Below are 17804 nucleotides of genomic sequence, written 5' to 3'. Positions count from 1 at the left end.
GGGGCTCAATGCTGTCACGGTCGCCGATGCGTACCCAATGCCACGCATCAATGACCTGCTCGATCAGTTGGCCGGGGCTCAGTACCTGACCATCATGGACCTGAGCCGGGGATATTGGCAGATCCCCCTGACTCGCAAGGCCAGGGAACGCTCTGCCTTTATTACCCCATTTGGACTGTACGAGTCCACGGTGATGCCATTCGGGATGAGGAATGCCCCTGCCACTTTCCAGCGGATGGTCAACACCCTGCTCAAGGGACTTGAAGGGTACGCGGCCGCGTACCTGGATGACATTGCCGTCTTCAGTCCCACCTGGGAGGACCACCTAGAGCATCTAGCACAGGTGCTCAGGCGGATCCACCGGGCAGGTTTGACCATCAAGCCGGGAAAGTGTCAGCTGGCCATGAGCGAGGTCCAGTACCTCGGTCACCGGGTAGGTGGGGGAACGCTGAAGCCCGAGCCTGAGAAAGTGGAGGCCATCGCATCCTGGCCCACCCCCAGGACCAAGAAGCAGGTGATGTCCTTCTTGGGGACCGCTGGGTACTATAGGAGGTTTGTTCCACGCTATAGTAGCCTGGCAAAGCCCTTGACGGACCTCACCAAGAAGAAGCTGCCCTCTGCAGTCGATTGGACAATGGACTGCGAGACAGCCTTCCGGGCCCTAAAGGACGCCCTGTCCAGCCCGCCCGTGCTACAGGCAGCCGACTTCACGCGGCCGTTTGTAGTACAGACCGACGCCAGTGACTTCGGCCTCGGTGCGGTGCTCAGCCAGGTGGACTCTGCGAGCCAAGAGCACCCAGTCTTGTACCTGAGCAGGAAGCTGTTACCAAGGGAAGTTGCCTATTCCACGATGGAGAAGGAGTGCCTGGCCATAGTGTGGGCCCTGCAGCGTCTGCAACCCTATCTATACGGGCGCCACTTCATCGTGGAGACGGACCACAATCCCCTCAGCTGGTTGCACACCGTCTCTGGGACGAATGGGCGATTGTTGCGATGGAGCCTTGCGCTCCAGCAATACGACTTCACCATTCGCCACAAAAGGGGCCGTGACCACGGTAACGCAGACGGGCTGTCCAGACAAGGAGGGGTCGCGGACGGGCGCACGGGGGAACACCGGAGTGTGCTGCCCCCTAGCGCCCTCAAAAGGGGGGAGGTGTGAGGTAAAGCCTGGGATATGAAGAGGAATTATGACGAGAAGTCATAATTGCTCTCATCACTCCCTGGCAGTGCCCCCCTCCCTTCTTATTCTCAATGTGCAGCATCTGAAAGGTGTCACATTCCACTTACACATCCATGGCCATGTCCTGTGATATGGAAATGAGATGATGTGAGGACAATGGATCCAGGATGACTCCCTGCCGTCACCCTGTAGCTGGAGCTGCTATCTCATTAGCAAGGCTATGGAAGTAGCCAGACAGAACGACTCCAGTAAAAAATGGTTCATATCTCGCAAGCCATATTTCCGATAAATATGGCAACCATAGAAATGGTGTCTCCGCATGTGGACGATGCTGGCACACCCTTTTTATGGAAGTAGGACATTGGGAAACACACCAAACGTGATATCAGCCATATGGGAACTCGTAGACAGGTCATGAGTCCCCTCGTTCTGTAGCTAAATTCATAACTGTCACAATGAGAGCGTTGACGTCCGTCTACGACGCTCCCAGGCACAGTTATGGCCAAAATCCCCTTTTCTGGATAATTCTGATCCATGCAGGGGGAGTGGCAGTGCTTCCCCGTGAGGTCACGAAGGTAGGAGGGGACCTGGATCTGCCCAGGTTGATAACCCTACTTCGGCCATTTTCCAGCGTTCTTCTGCTCGGGGGCCTGGTTGGGACAGACCTGTGAGAGAGTTCCTGGAAACCTGGTCTACAGCGCCCCCCTGTGGCCAGACACACAAGGTAACTGATGTAATTGTATACCTGTTTGTAACCCATGCTTTATCTGTAACTGTACTCTGACATATGTATATTCTGTAGATTCCCTATTGTATATATCGTAGTTCTAGTGTGCTTTAAGCTGATTAAATTATATAATTAATCTTGGGCTGTTCTGTTATCTCGATCTCGAATCCCACGTCTGTGTGTTCGGCTAATAGTTACCGTAAATCGGTTGGTGGCAGCGAATTGTGCCAAGGATTATTGTGGGGAGGCCAGTGAGATTCGGGAAGATATTATATATTCCGCCCGCGGAGGTCGGGGGAATATATACCCTACTCTCACCGGGGACCCTTCAATAACCGGCATAAGTAGTATAGCGGCCTCCTTGCTTATTGTCGGGCAATTCCATAATTGGCCTGACTATAAGAGGGGCGCTAGAGAGCGCGTCACGTGCTCTGTCTGTCGGTCGGGAGGTATAAAGGAGGGGTGACCCCACTTGTTACCCCCCGATTGTGACGTACTGGTAGCCAGCGCGGGGGATTTCTGAGTGACCCCCCGGTGGTTCGTGACAGCAACCAAGCAGAGCTCAGCCTTTATTTCTTAAAGGGGTTGCCCAGCATTGCAAAAACAAAAAAAATAAAAAAGGGTCAACTTAGGAATAGGCTGTCCTAAAAATAAATGCTCACCTGTGTTCACCCCCATGGATACAGTGCAGGCCATCCTTGTGGATGGAAGCAATGACTGCACAATTCGTATATCATTGGCTGCAGCGGTCACATGACCAGTACAGTGAGTGAATGTTTTCCTGTTGATACACTGCAGACAGACAATCATAGGCTTTAGGGGACCTGTGACATCTAGAAGGGACAGTGATCACCATTGGAGCTGCCTGTACACAGACTGCTTGAACAAATGGTGAGGTAATGAATCATCACAAATTCTGAACTTTGCAATGTCTGGAGAATAATCAAACAAAAGTTTAGTTACTCTTTAAAGGGAACATGTGACTAAGAGCCGGATCTCCGGACCCCGAGCAGCAGCAATCAGAGCCCGGCTGTGCGATGGAAGTCAGGGGTGTTTTACATTGATACACTTCATCGTTTCAGAAAAACACAAGGAGCCGACCAGGGACTATAGGGGGGAGCTGACTAGTCCGGCAAGGAAGCCAGCCGGCGTATTGCCACCTCGCTGCAGGTGAATGACAGGTCTCATCCATGTGCATATAGGGAAACACTTGTCAGTCACCTGAAGGGCAGGAATAAGACCATAGTGAGAGTCCTGACCAGTCAGCGCCGCCCCGGCTGGATCTTAAAGTATATTCTCTCTGATCTGCCTCAAAGTATCTAAGTAAAACAGAGCGGTCAGTAACCTTACACCGGGGTCTGATATTATAGGAGCACAGGATCCCTTTAATATGGCCCTTTAAGCCGGGCTGGAATAATGAAAGCTGGGCTGTGATTCCTATGTGAACATGGCTACCATTACCCTGCACAGTAGGATAGGTCCGCTCACCGAGTCCTGACATTACCTGCTCCACCACAGCCAGGGAAGGACGAGCACACCATGACCTGTATATGGCGGAGACACACGGTATGGAGCGCTCAGCTCTGTCACAGGTAATGGCTACATTACACTATATATGGCAGAGAAAGCGCCAGTGACCGGCTGCACGTACCTGAGGAGACAGGAGAAACTCCACAAGACTCTTCTACTGAATGACGCCATCTTACGGCAGGCAACCGGAACTGTGAACCACCTTCCGTACAGGAACGTGTGACGTCGGCAGGAAATAGGGGACGGACGTAGAGAGCGGAGAACCGGAAGTCGCCTGTATTCCGTACACACTGTGGGGGACGGACATAGAGAGCGGAGAACCGGAAGTCGCCTGTATTCCGTACACAGTCACACTGTTGGGTACGGACATAGAGAGCGGAGAACCGGAAGTCGCCTGTGTTCCGTACACTCTGTGGGCGGAGAGCATTTGGCTGATGCACTGAGAACACCATGGTTGGCCGCTTTTTTCTGCCCTCTGTGAATGCACACAGATCGCACTGCAGGACCTTGTAGCACTGCTGTGGTGTGCTGACTGTACGCTGATCGTCTCCGGTTATTGACTGCAGCGCTCCCCATTTTTGTGAAGGGAGGGAGGAGTGCAGTCAGCGCAGTACAGTCCAGTCCTCCTTGAGTCTCAGCAGAGTAACTATACTCTGAACCTGTATCAGATTTGGTGTGCACTTTAATCACCTGGTGAGGGTCCAGGTCCAGAGACCCCACCAAGCACTCAATAGACCCCGGACAGTAGGCAGCTCAGCACTAGAGATATTACAGAGATGGGCGGCACGGGGGCTCAGTGGTTAGCATTGCAGTCTTGCAGCCCTGGGGTCCTGGGTTCAAATCCCACCAAGGACAACATCTGCAAGGAGTTTGTATGTTCTCCCCGTGTTTGCGTGGGTTTCCTCCGGGTTCTCCGGTTTCCTGCCACACTCCAAAGACATATAGATATGGAATTTAGATTGTGAGCCCTAATGGGGACAGCATTCCTGATGTATGTAAAGCTCTGCGGAATATGTTAGCGCTATATAAAAATAAAGATAAAGAATTGCCAATCTCACATTCAGCAGGAGCCTTGGCTCGCTCTGATCAAGATCGGATTCACAAACCCTTTTCTGAAAAATCGACCAAGTTCGTCATTGTTCTGTAAATGTTGGCATCTACACTATTGCAGAAACCATTCCTTTCTGTCCCCATGTCGAGTATTGGCATGTCTGTGATTGAATTAAACGTATAATAATCCCCAATTTTATGAAATTGATTTTTATTTTTATTCAAGTAAAAAAAGAATTTTTCACCACACCATTTTGTGCATATTGACATTACACTGATCAATTGTCTTAAGACAACTAAATGGCAACCCCTGATCTTGAATATCAAGAACAGGGTTTACAATGAAATAAAAGACAAATTGATACAATTTAAACATACATAACCAATGCTGGTTCACATAAGGACACACATTGCATAAGGCTAAGTTCACATTTCCGTTGATTTGTATCAGTCACATGCGTCGCTTGACGCATGTGACTGATGCGCTGTTCAACGCTGTACAACGGATGACAAAGAACAGAATTCTTTGTCGGATTCCGTTGTGTGCGGGGGCGGAGTTCGGGGGCAGAGCCGAGCGGGGGGCGGGGCCAGGCGCTGAGGATGTCAGTAGAAGTGCTGCGGTCTGCATGGCTGGGGACAGGTGAGTGTATGTGTGAGTGAGTGAGTGTGTGTATGTGCATGTATGTATGTATGTATGTAATGTATGTGTGTGCACATGCAAAGTGCGGGAGGGGGCGGAGCCGAGCGGGGGGCGGGGCCAGGCGCTGAGGATGTCAGTGGCAGTGCTTGTCTGCATGGCTGGGGACAGGTGAGTGTATGTGTGTGTGTGTGTACATACATGTGCGGAGTGCGGGAGGGGGCGGGGCCGAGCGGGGAAGTGTCGGCCTCCCTGCACACGTAACCAGCCTAAATATCGGGTAACAGCAAAGCACCCGATGTTTACCTTGGTTACCCGATATTTACCTTGGTTACGGGCCTACACCGCTTAGCGCTGGCTCCTTGCACCGTAACCAGGGTAAATATCGGGTAACCAACCAAAGCTGGTGACGTGTGCAGGGAGCCAGAGAGCATGCGCAGCGAAATCCGACGGATCTCGCTGCTCAAAAAACGTTACATGCTGCGTTCCCCCCGCCCGGCGGTCAGTCGTTCCACGACTGATCAGTCGGGCGGAGGGTGCAACGCAGCATCATCAGTCACAATCCGCTGCTCATACAAGTCTATGGGAGCAGCGGAATCCGCTAAACGGATTCCGCTGTTTACAAGAGCAGCGGATTGTGACTGATAGATTTTAGCGGAAATGTGAACTTAGCCTAAGCCAAACTTAATTCGGTAGCTCCCAATATGACTATGCTGGCACGTTAGTGCTAATTCTGGAGTCACAGTCAGATATATTCATCCAGGAGTATCCACATTAAGATCACAAGGCGTTGAATAAATAGTCCTTTAGTCAATGTAGTGAACCGCCAACCATTTCATATTAATTAAAGACGTCTCCACCTCGACGCGTTTCCCCACACAGACATGTGGTTCATCAGGAGGCTGGAAAGGTAAGTATAGTCTATCAGCTTTCAATCGGACATACATAGACAAACAGGCATAAAGATACAACATGTGCACAAAATTACATCAGACCGGTAACAGAATAAGTAGATAACTCACTTGTCAGATCATATAATATGGGGTATGCAGGTCCATGGCGCCAGACAAACAGATCAGCAGCACTCCAGTCAATCCTGTCTTGATGACATGCTCCCGTCCTCCAGGCGTCATGGAGCTGCATGTTCCCCGCTGCCTTAAATAGCCCTCACTTAAACCAAACAGCTGTGGGGAAACCCACGTCCTCCCACACTCAGCGTCACCGTAGTCTCAGCTGCGCATGCACCACCTGCGCCACCAGTGCGCATGCCCCAGCTACGTAATGTGAAGGGAAAAGCCCTTCACAATAATAAGTATTGCCTCCTTCATCGTGAGCTCACACGGTCACATGATCAAGAGTGGGCGTGTTCAAGGCAGACTGAGACGCAACCGCACTGAGATACAAAAGGAACTTAGAAAGTTCACAGCTTATAAGATGACATAAGGGCATTTAAAACTGAGACGCAGCCGCACTGAGATACACAAGGAACATAGAAAGTCCACAGCTTATAAGATGACATAAGGGCATTCAAAGGGGCAGCATACTAATAGTCATATCTACATGACAATTTTAATGATAGGGATCCCGCGCTCATATACATGCAAATACCTGACCATAACAATAATAATAAGAACATTTACATGTATATTATATATATACAATCGGTAGTCACAAATTCATGCCAATTATATACGTATCATTCACATGCAGTTAGCAGGTCAGATAAGGGCAAAATCAATATAATCCAAGTCCAGACACCATGATAATTTAGGTTTTAAGATCCCCCTACCAATTCATTATCTCAGAAAATTTCATATCAATTAAAGTTTCTCCAACAAATGAATATGATGCTCAAAATATCTCCCAGTAATATGGGTAATCTCCCATAAGGGGATTAATTCTCCCTAAGCACGACACCTGTCTTCTAAAATAAATGGGCCTATCAGTAATTAGGTGGGGAGGAAGCCATGCACTTATCTTGGCTATGTATCAAAATATGAGGAGCCCCATGTGGCTTTTTTTATTTACTTAAATAATTTTAAAAAATTGCGTGCGGTCCCCCAAAATTTTAATACCCAGCCACAATAAAGCACACAGGGAGGCTTGTATTCTCAGTCTGGGGAGGCCCATGCTTATTGGACATCCCTAGCCTAAAAATAGTAGCCCCCAACTGCCCCAGAATTAGAAAATCCATTAGATGAACCAATCCTGGTGCTTACCCGGTTCATCCTGATTGCCATGGAGAGGTGTAATATAAGGGGTTAATGACAGCTGTGATTTGTCAAAAAATCACAGCTGTCATCAAGCCCAAGGTTAGTAATGGGGAGGGGTCTATAAGACATCCCCCATTACTAATCATGTAAGTAAAAATAAAACACAAAACAGAAAAATCCTTTATTTAAGAAAACACCCTTTGTTCATTAAATTATTAACCCCCAATACACCACTGCAGGTCAAATTTAATCCACACCACAAAGTCCCACGACGATCCCAGCTTTGCTAGATCCTGGGGTTAAAGTGCACTGCGGCGTTCTGGTACACACGGGTGCAGCTGTGAGCTGTGACGTCAGTGAATTCACCTGAGGTCACAGCTGGCGGTTCCCACAGTACCCCAGCTGTGACCTCAAGTGAACTGACCTGAGGTGAACTCAGTGACCTCACCTAAGGTGAAGTCTTTGAACTTAATCCCAGACTACCGGGTTAGCTGATGTGCCCACATTGAGTATTTGGTTGCAGAGATTTCTGCACCAAGTCTGCATCTCCTGGCAGAAAAACGTACCGAAACTGAATCAAAAACGCATGCGGTTTCAGTGCGTTTTTGCCAGGAAATGCTGCAGATTTGGTGCAGAAATATCTGCAACCAAATACTCAATCTGTGCACATAGGCTAATCCGACATTGAAGTCAATGATGTAACAGTTGGAATCCCATGGTACCTCAGCTGTGACCTCAGGTGAACTGACCTGAGGTGAACTTATTGAACTCTGTGAGTTCATCTAAGGTGAAGTCATTGAACTCAATTCTGGATTACCGTCTTAAGCTATGTGCGCACGTTGAGTGTTTGCAAATATTTCTGCACCAAATCTGCATCTTTTGCCTGATAGGCCAGGGCGTCACAGATGCATATGATATCCAATTTATATCTTTTGTTTATTATGCTGTGAGTTACTACCTTAAGCTAGAATGGAATGACCAACATCTTACATTGGTGAAATAAAGGGCTCTGACTAATCTATTTCACTGCTCACTTCATTGTTCGAAAGTTGGCACATCTTCCCTGGTGTCCCCTTCCTCTTGTGCCGCACCCCGAATGGTCCTTGGACCAGCTTGATATTATAGCCGGACCACATTTTTTCAGGATTTTTCATGGATCTTGTTGCTGCTCTTGCTGATCAGTTGCAGACTCTGGCTCTAGATCTACAGTATGCGTTCTTGGATCAGCAACAGCAGTCATTGGAGCTAATGTTCTCGGCAGCTAATCATCTCTCCCGGATAGGTTTTCATGGGACCTGATAAGTTTGTGGTTTTTCATGAGGCTTGCAAACTTTATTTCAAGCTTCTTCTGGGGTTAGGTACAACATGTAGGGATTATTATCTCTGCCCTGCAAGGTGATCCTCAATCCTGGGCTTTTTCCCTTCCTACGGACTCACGGTCACTCCGGTCAGTATATGTTTTTTTTTAAGCCTATGGGTCTCGTCTATGATGATCCTGACCGTTTCTCTCTTGCTGAGTCAAAACTTCTCAAGCTCCAACAGGAAGACCAGCCTGCTGAGGAGTTTTATTCAGAGTTCCGTAGGTGGGCTACTGACACTCAGTGGAATGAACCTGCTCTAAGAAGTCATTTTTGCCATGGTCTGTCAGAAAGATTAAAGGACACTCTGGTTTTATATAAAACTTCTGAGCCTTTAGAGGCCACTACAGTGCCTACAAGTAGTATTCAACCCCCTGCAGATTTAGCAGGTTTGATAAGATGCAAATAAGTTAGAGCCTGCAAACTTCAAACAAGAGCAGGATTTATTAACAGATGCATAAATCTTACAAACCAACAAGTTATGTTGCTCAGTTAAATTTTAATAAATTTTCAACATAAAAGTGTGGGTCAATTATTATTCAACCCCTAGGTTTAATATTTTGTGGAATAACCCTTGTTTGCAATTACAGCTAATAATCGTCTTGTTACGAACCGGCGCCGCAAGCAGCCTGCTGCAGTTCCTGTTGCGCCCAGGCGCCGGCTGCCGTTCTTGGCCGTGCCTCGGGTCATCCAGTTGGCTGTTCCTTCCACCACGTCTAAGTGTGGAGAGGCGGCTAGTGCGCATGCGTGCGCTGATTTACCCCAGCCAGAGTTTAAGCCCGGTGTTTTGCCTAGTGAGCATGCTCAGCCTGATTGTGTTATGTCTGAAACTAAGTCCTCAGTTCAGGCTACTGAGCATGCTCCCACAATTAACTCTAACAGCCTCTTTGCACAGGTACTTGGACTTCGTGCTGTGTCGAAGTTCTGGGATGTGCCTACTGAGCATGCTCAAACTGATAGTCTGCTTTCTGAGCCTGTTGCTCAGGCTACTGGGCATGCTCAGGCACTTAGTGCACCAGAGGCTAGGTCCGGTAAGGACCTCACTGAGCATGTCCGTGAGGTGGCAGGCCCTGATAGGGCAGAGGGTGTCAGGTGTCCTGATGATGTGGCAACTCCGGACTGGCTCGCAGAGGCCCGCCCCTATGATCTGGCACCTCAGTATTGGTCGTCAGACGATGACTGGTGAAGTGTTTGGGGCGTGGCTGCCATGAAGTCATCAATGACGTGGCGGTTCCGGATAGGTCGCATGTGACGTCACTGATGACATGGCACTCTGCTATTGGACATTGGTGGTTCCACCCTGGGTTTGGGGCGGACCCAGGTTATAACAGGGGCTGGAGACAACATGGAGGTGCGCAGTCTTCACTTTTGCTCAGTTAGAGCACACCTCCATGTTAGAGCCTCATTGCGGCATAAGCCTATGTTGGGAAGCGGTAGGTAGGGTTAGGCGAACGGTGCCTGTCACGCCAAGATTCGTGGCTCGGCACATCAAGGTCAGGCGCCGTACTTCTCTCCTGCCGTTCCAGTCTTGCTATAGCAGCCCAGTGGCGTTAACTGGGCTGCGGCTGCTGTGCTTCCTGTTCGATTGTGCCCCCTACGCACACGGACAACGCACCTGCTGCGCCACCTGTCCGATTGTGCCTCCTACGCACACGGACAACGCACCTGCTGCGCCACCTGTCCGATTGTGCCCCCTACGCACACGGACAACGCACCTGCTGCGCCATCTGTCCGGTTGTGCCCCCTACGCGCACGGACAGCGTACCCCAGGACCCCTGTGGAGTTAACAGGGTGTTCCTTATCCTCCTCGGCTTCCCGGTCAACGCTACTGGTGTACCCATCTGGCCTGACGTTTCCTACACACACGTGGCCAGTCGAGAGGTGGCCAGAAACGCTAATCGGAGGACCGCTCGGCCTGACGTGTCCTACACACGTGGCCGACAGGGCGCTTTCGTGGCGGTCTTCCGGTCAACGCTACCTGGTTACCACCCGGCCTGACGTGATTCCTGCACACGTGGTTGGTGTAGCGCTAGGTGCACCAAAACGCTAATCGGGTTGTCGTCCGGTCTGACGTGTCCCAACACACGTGACCGGTTCCCAGAGTTCCTGGGTTATCTCAGAGCCATCTAGCTCTATAGTCTCTGCCTAACCCTCAGGTGCCAGCAGCTCCTTTGTCATCTGGAGCACGGTGGGCCCCGACTGGCGATTAGGATATATACCCCCTGGTCCTAATCTGCCGGTCCCCCCGTAACACGTCTTTTATAAGACCTGATCAGGCTGGCACAGGTCTCTGGAGTTATCTTGGCCCACTCCTCCATGCAGATCTTCTCCAAGTTATCTAGGTTCTTTGGGTGTCTCATGTGGACTTTAATCTTGAGCTCCTTCCACAAGTTTTCAACTGGGTTAAGGTCAGGAGACTGACTAGGCCACTGCAACACCTTGATTTTTTCCCTCTTAAACCAGGCCTTGGTTTTCTTGGCTGTGTGCTTTGGGTCGTTGTCTTGTTGGAAGATGAAATGATGACCCATCTTAAGATCCTTGATGGAGGAGCGGAGGTTATTGGCCAAAATCTCCAGGTAGGCCGTGCTATCCATCTTCCCATGGATGCGGACCAGATGGCCAGGCCCCTTGGCTAAGAAACAGCCCCACAGCATGATGCTGCCACCACCATGCTTGACTGTAGGGATGGTATTCTTGGGGTCGTATGCAGTGCAATCCAGTCTCCAAACATCACGTGTGTGGTTGGCACCAAAGATCTCGATCTTGGTCTCATCAGACCAGAGAACCTTGAACCAGTCTGTCTCAGAGTCCTCCAAGTGATCATGAGCAACCTGTAGACGAGCCTTGACATGACGCTTTGAAAGTAAAGGTACCTTACGGGCTCGTCTGGAACGGAGACCATTGCGGTGGAGTACGTTACTTATGGTATTGACTGAAACCAATGTCCCCACTGCCATGAGATCTTCCCGGAGCTCCTTCCTTGTTGTCCTTGGGTTAGCCTTGACTCTTCGGACAAGCCTGGCCTCGGCACGGGAGGAAACTTTCAAAGGCTGTCCAGGCCGTGGAAGGCTAACAGTAGTTCCATAAGCCTTCCACTTCCGGATGATGCTCCCAACAGTGGAGACAGGTAGGCCCAACTCCTTGGAAAGGGTTTTGTACCCCTTGCCAGCCTTGTGACCCTCCACGATCTTGTCTCTGATGGCCTTGGAATGCTCCTTTGTCTTTCCCATGTTGACCATGTATGAGTGCTGTTCACAAGTTTGGGGAGGGTCTTAATTAGTCAGAAAAGGCTGGAAAAAGAGATAATTAATCCAAACATGTGAAGCTCATTGTTCTTTGTGCCTGAAATACTTCTTAATACTTTAGGGGAACCAAACAGAATTCTGGTGGTTTGAAGGGTTGAATAATAAATGACCCTCTGAATAAACTTTTCTCAATTTAAAAAAAATAAATAAAAAGAAATAACATTCTTTTTTGCTGCAGTGCATTTCACACTTCCAGGCTGATCTACAGTCCAAATGTCACAATGCCAAGTTAATTCCGAATGTGTAAACCTGCTAAATCTGCAGGGGGTTGAATACTACTTGTAGGCACTGTATGTCCTTTGCCATACAGATTGATAGGTGCCTCCACCAATCATTGTACTTCCTATGGGTAAAGTCCTGCCCATATGCACTGATGAACCCATGCAGTTAAGGGGGCCCTCTCAGTCTGGGTCTCAGGTAATACTCCAAAAGTCGGGGGGGTTCTTTTGCTGTAATTGGGGTCACTTTACTTGTCCTTCCTATTCCCAAGCAGAAAAAAATATAGGAAAACTTCTGACCCCAGGTTGTGTGGAGGATTAGGACCTGGGCGTATGCATTTGCATTGCATGTGTATCTCTGTGTATCTTACCTGCAGAAGTGGTCATTGGTACAAAAACGGGGACCATTTCTGTCCTTTTGGAGCCAATATGGTTGATTCTGGGTTTGCTCAGACCCATGGTCTCTCCTGTAGTATGCTGGCAAAGCCCATATTTGCTTTCGACTGCGACCTTTGGTCAGGGAAGTTGTGCATATTATAAACCCTCACATAGGGGCTTTTTATAAAGAGCTCTTGTATTGCAGTCCTTGCTCCAGCGTGACAAGAGCTCTAAGGATATATTTGGTGATGCAGTCTTCTCTTAACCAAATGGTAAATGGATGATACTTGTCTTCAGGCAACGTTATCACAATGAGTATTTGGGGAGTTTTAATATTGCAGATTCTCTGCCATATTTCTTCATCGATTATTAGGTAAATTAAAATACTTGTATTTCTATTTCATTGCACTTTTTAATGCGTTTATTTACCAGTATTTTTACTGCATTGTTTTTTGTTTGCTTTTTTAATGTCATGTTTTAAAGAAAACTACCTTACTTTTTTATTTCTTGGTATTTGGTGTTGACATAACGTTATGATACAGTAATGTAAGGATTACCTGTGTTTTTATACCAGTGGATTTTTCACATCTAATTCAATTCTATTGGAAAAATTCACACGTAAAACTCAAGGTACATGCAAGAGAAATAGATATGTTGCTGATTTCACAATCACATCACCGATCAGTTTATACTGTGTAAAAAAAAAATAAAGCACATCGGGCTTGAGATTTCTAGACGTCCTATCCACTTTGTTGGAACTGTAAGACATTACATTTTTTGGTAAAATAAACTCCCATTCATTGTGGGAACTAATGCTAACTTCCCATAGTGAGTTTTTACTGAGTTTTTGACGTTGCGTGTTTTTGCTGCATCAAAAACTCAGCACTGGGGGCCATGGCCTGCACGCTGATGGCACTGGTCACCTAGAAGCTGAGCTCCAGCCATAGTGACTCAGAAACAGCTCAGAACAGCTCACCAGAGACTCCAAATTCTCCCTGCACGGTGGGTAATCACAGAGATAACCCCCTGGAGCTAGATATGACAAAGGGAAAGTCCCAAAAGAGGCCTTCTCCAGCAAAAGTGACAGATTTTTTTATCAATGCTGGAAGAGATAAGATGGCTGCTTCCTCCTCCACTGTTTCAACACGCTCATCCAGGAGGGGCTCCACGGCTGCTACAGACTTTTAGGGTACCTTCACACTTTAGCGATGCAGCAGCGATCCGACCAGCGATCTGACCTGGTCAGGATCGCTGCTGCATCGCTACATGGTCGCTGGTGAGCTGTCAAACAGGCAGATCTCACCAGTGACCAGCCCCCAGCCAGCAGCGACATGCAAGCGACGCTGCGCTTGCACGGAGCCAGCGTCTGGAAGCTGCGGACACTGGTAACTAAGGTAAACATCGGGTATGGTTACCCGATGTTTACATTAGTTACCAGCGCACACCGCTTAGCTTAGCGCTGGCTCCTTGCTCTCCTAGCTACAGTACACATCGGGTTAATTAGCCCGATGTGTAATGCAGCTACATGTGCAGAGAGCCGGAGCCGGCAGCACAGGCAGCATGAGAGCTGCGGAGGCTGGTAACTAAGGTAAATATCGGGTAACCACCTTGGTTACCCGATGTTTATCTTGGCTACAGCTTACCGCAGCTGCCAGATGCCGGCTCCTGCTCCCTGCTCGCTTCATTTCGTCGCTCTCTCGCTGTCACACACAGCGATCTGTGTGTCACAGCGGGAGAGCGCCTTTGAAGAAAACGAACCAGGGCTGTGTGTAACGAGCAGCGATCTCGCAGCAGGGGCCAGATTGCTGCTCAGTGTCACACACAGCGAGATCGCTAATGAGGTCACTTCTGCGTCACAAAAAGCGTGACTCAGCAGCGATCTCGGCAGCGAGCTCGCTGTGTGTGAAGCACCCCTTACACTGATAATGCTGACATTCCACTTACTAAGCACACAATGCAGAAGCTTCTCAGTGCCCTCCGGGCCTCACTGCAAGAGGACTGGAAAGGCATGGTAGCTGAGCTGCGTGCAGATATTACAGCCATAGGAGCCCGCACCTCCCACATTGAAACAAAGATGGAGGAGCTCACAAGATCCCATAACAGCCTCATAGATGCCAATGCAGATCTAGAAGAGCAAGTACAGGGTCTGCAAACTAAAATCCTGGATCTGGAGGACTGATCTCGCCGAAACAATATAAGAATAAGAGGGATTCCAGAGGTTATACCAGACGGAGGATTGCAGAGCTTCTTGGTATCCTTGCTGCAGGAGGCCTTGCCAGATCTGGGCCCAAATGATTTCATAATAGACAGGATTCACAGAGTCCCAAAACCAAAATATCTTAACGCTGAGGCCCCTCGGGATACCTTAGCTCGCCTGCATTTCTACAAAACCAAGGAGGCCCTGCTACAAGCTCTGAGGAAGAAGCCATCCCTGCCTGAGAAATTCCGCCTTATATCCATTTTTCCTGATCTGTCGGCTGGAACTCTGGCAAAAAGGAGAGAATTTGCTCCTTACACCAAGATCTTAAGAGATGAAGCTATCGCCTACAGATGGGGCTTCCCTGTCAAAATCCTGATCATCCGGGCAAGGAACACCCACGTGTGTCACTCGCCAAACCAGCTGGCTAGGCTCCTCTCTTCGGTGAACTTGATGAATCTCCCAGACAGATCTCCGAGAGCCGCAGGGCCATCCCGCAGGGAGAAAATTAATGAAGAGTGGTCTGTAGCGTGAGTTATCTAATATTCCGAGTCGTGGTTATGACTTAGTTATTTTTCTTGAAGGCCCTCTGGATATGGTTCATCCAGGTCCTTCTGGCCCCCAGGGCGGCAATCTCCTATCATGGCGCTGGTCCTTTTTTGGACTTTTTTTTTTCTTTTGGACAAATGTTGGTTATGTGTGTTATGTTCAACCTAACCTTCCTTTCCCTCCTTGCAGTCTTAGCCAAGAGACTCTAATTCTAGCATAATGGTGTTAAACTGTATGTCTATAAATGTAAAAGGTCTAAATTCGCCAGCTAAGAGGTCTATGTTCTGGCGGGAAGTGTCAAGATCAAAATGTGATGTGATTTGCAGACAGGAATCACATCTTCCCCAAAATGACACGTATCGGCTGAATAATCCTAAATTCCCATTTATTATGCATGCATGTGGTAAAAAAAAAAGGCGGGTGTATTTATTTGTGTAAAAAATACTGTCTCTTTCACTATGCTAGCCCAGCACTCAGATCCTGACGGCAGATATGCTATTCTAAATTTCTCCATAAATAGGTCCAGGTATACTATTGCATCTGTATATGCCCCCAATACAGGCCAGATCTGTTTCTTGCGCAAATTCCTGATTAAACTCTCAGCAGTCACGGGAGATAAGCAAATAATTTGCGGAGACTACAATATGTTAATGTCAAGCTCCTTGGACAGTTCGAATGCTGCTGTACAGAGGAAAGAGATGAGAGTAGTGGTCTCAGAATGGCACCTTCATGATATATGGAGATACCATCATGCAAATGAAAGAGACTACACATACTTCTCACCTCGGTTCCTCTCCTACAGCCGATTGGACTATTTTCTGGTAGATAGTACACTTATTACAGACTGTTCAGATTTTAAAATTGGAATAATATCATGGTCGGATCATGCCCCCATTTATTTGACTATTCGAGAGCAAGATCGCTCGCCTATATTTGACCGGTGGCGAATGAATGATTCCCTTCTAGCTTCCAAACAAGTAGCTGAGGAACTAAGATCTGACCTCAACGAATTTTTCAAATTTAATGATAATAATGAAGTAAAAGAGGAGTCATTGTGGTCCTCTCACAAAGCTTATATTAGGGGGTCATTCATAAAAATCGCCACTAGGGAGAAAAAAAGACGTCAGGCAGCTTCCAAAGCTATCCTAAACCAAATCAATTTCCTTGACTCTCTTAATAAATTCTCCCCAAGTCCCTCTGTTTCGAACGATCTCAGAAAACTAAGACTACAGCTCCGCCAATTGCTCTTGGTGGACTATGAGAAAAATTTGAGAGCTTTTAAGTTAAAATTTTATGCCATGGGTGACAAGGCAGGAGCCTTATTAGCCAGGAGAGTCAAAAAAAGAGAAGTACAAAACAAAATAGAGTTCCTTATATCAGGCCCTCATTCGAAAATTCGCAACCCAACAGAAATCGCCAATGCATTTGCTGACTTTTACCAATCACTATACAACCTTAAAGATGACCTCACCGCCCCAAAGCCCTCCCAAGACACAATTAGTTCCTTTTTAAATAGCATTAACCTCCCCCGGTTATCCACAGATCAGCTAAAATTGCTCAATGTGACCTTCTCTATACAAGACGTTCGCCAGGCAATTAATTCGGCAAAAAGAAACTCAGCTCCTGGCCCAGACGGGCTCACTAACACATATTATAAACAATTCACTAACATTCTGTCCCCATTTATCCTGAGAATCTTCTCCTCTTGGCAAGAATCAGCAGCTATCTCACCAAGTAATCTTGAAGCCATAATAACTACCTTACCTAAACCGGGAAAACCCCCAGTAACCCCCGGAAACTTTAGGCCCATATCCCTTTTGAATTGCGATGTAAAATTATATGCAAAAATTATTTCGGCCAGGATTCATAAAATTCTCCCGAAACTAATTGTTCCAGATCAGGTGGGGTTTGTGGCGGGCAGACAGGCGAAGGATGGAACAAGAAGGATGCTGGACCTGATCGCGCTAGTTGAGAAAAGGAAAACCCCCAGTGTGCTCCTGTCCTTAGATGCAGAAAAAGCATTCGACAGGGTGCACTGGGGTTACCTGAAATCGGTACTAGATAAGTTTGGATTTGAAGGCCCTATTTTATCTGCTATAATGGCGCTTTATTCTAGTCCCAATGCTAAGGTATTGGCGTCCGGGTTTATGTCTCGGAGCTTTGAAATCACTAATGGGACACGTCAAGGATGCCCCCTCTCCCCTATCATTTATGCTCTCACAATTGAACCCTTGGCCCAGGCCATTTGTGAGTGTCCGCAGATTTCGGGAGTGAAAGCGGGCAAGATGGATCATGTGATCAGCTTATATGCAGATGATGTCATCCTATCGTGTACCAATGTGGTGGTGTTCCTGAAGCATATAATGGAGATATTGACCTCTTTTTCACAAATCTCGTACTACAAACTAAACGTTAATAAATCCCTCATTTTTCCGCTTTTCCTGCCTCCCGCTACCAAAACC

The 17804-nt window shown here is 48.0% G+C and overlaps 1 protein-coding gene across 1 annotated transcript in view; it reads right to left on the bottom strand.

Annotated features, from left to right (window-relative positions):
• The window catches only part of DIABLO (diablo IAP-binding mitochondrial protein), a 29391-nt gene extending 25740 nt beyond the window's left edge, over window positions 1-3651 (bottom strand). Inside the window, exon 1 of the mRNA XM_075323245.1 lies at window positions 3559-3651. Coding sequence (XP_075179360.1) covers window positions 3559-3608 — 50 coding nt within the window. The 5' untranslated portion in view covers window positions 3609-3651. The remainder of the gene's footprint in view (window positions 1-3558) is intronic.
• Window positions 3652-17804: the final 14153 nt, after the last annotated feature.

Source organism: Anomaloglossus baeobatrachus, chromosome 1 (genome assembly GCF_048569485.1).
Source record: "Anomaloglossus baeobatrachus isolate aAnoBae1 chromosome 1, aAnoBae1.hap1, whole genome shotgun sequence".
Lineage (NCBI taxonomy): Eukaryota > Metazoa > Chordata > Amphibia > Anura > Aromobatidae > Anomaloglossus > Anomaloglossus baeobatrachus.
The sequence above is the reverse complement of the archived record's forward strand: the minus strand, read 5'-3'. Positions and strand labels throughout refer to the sequence as shown.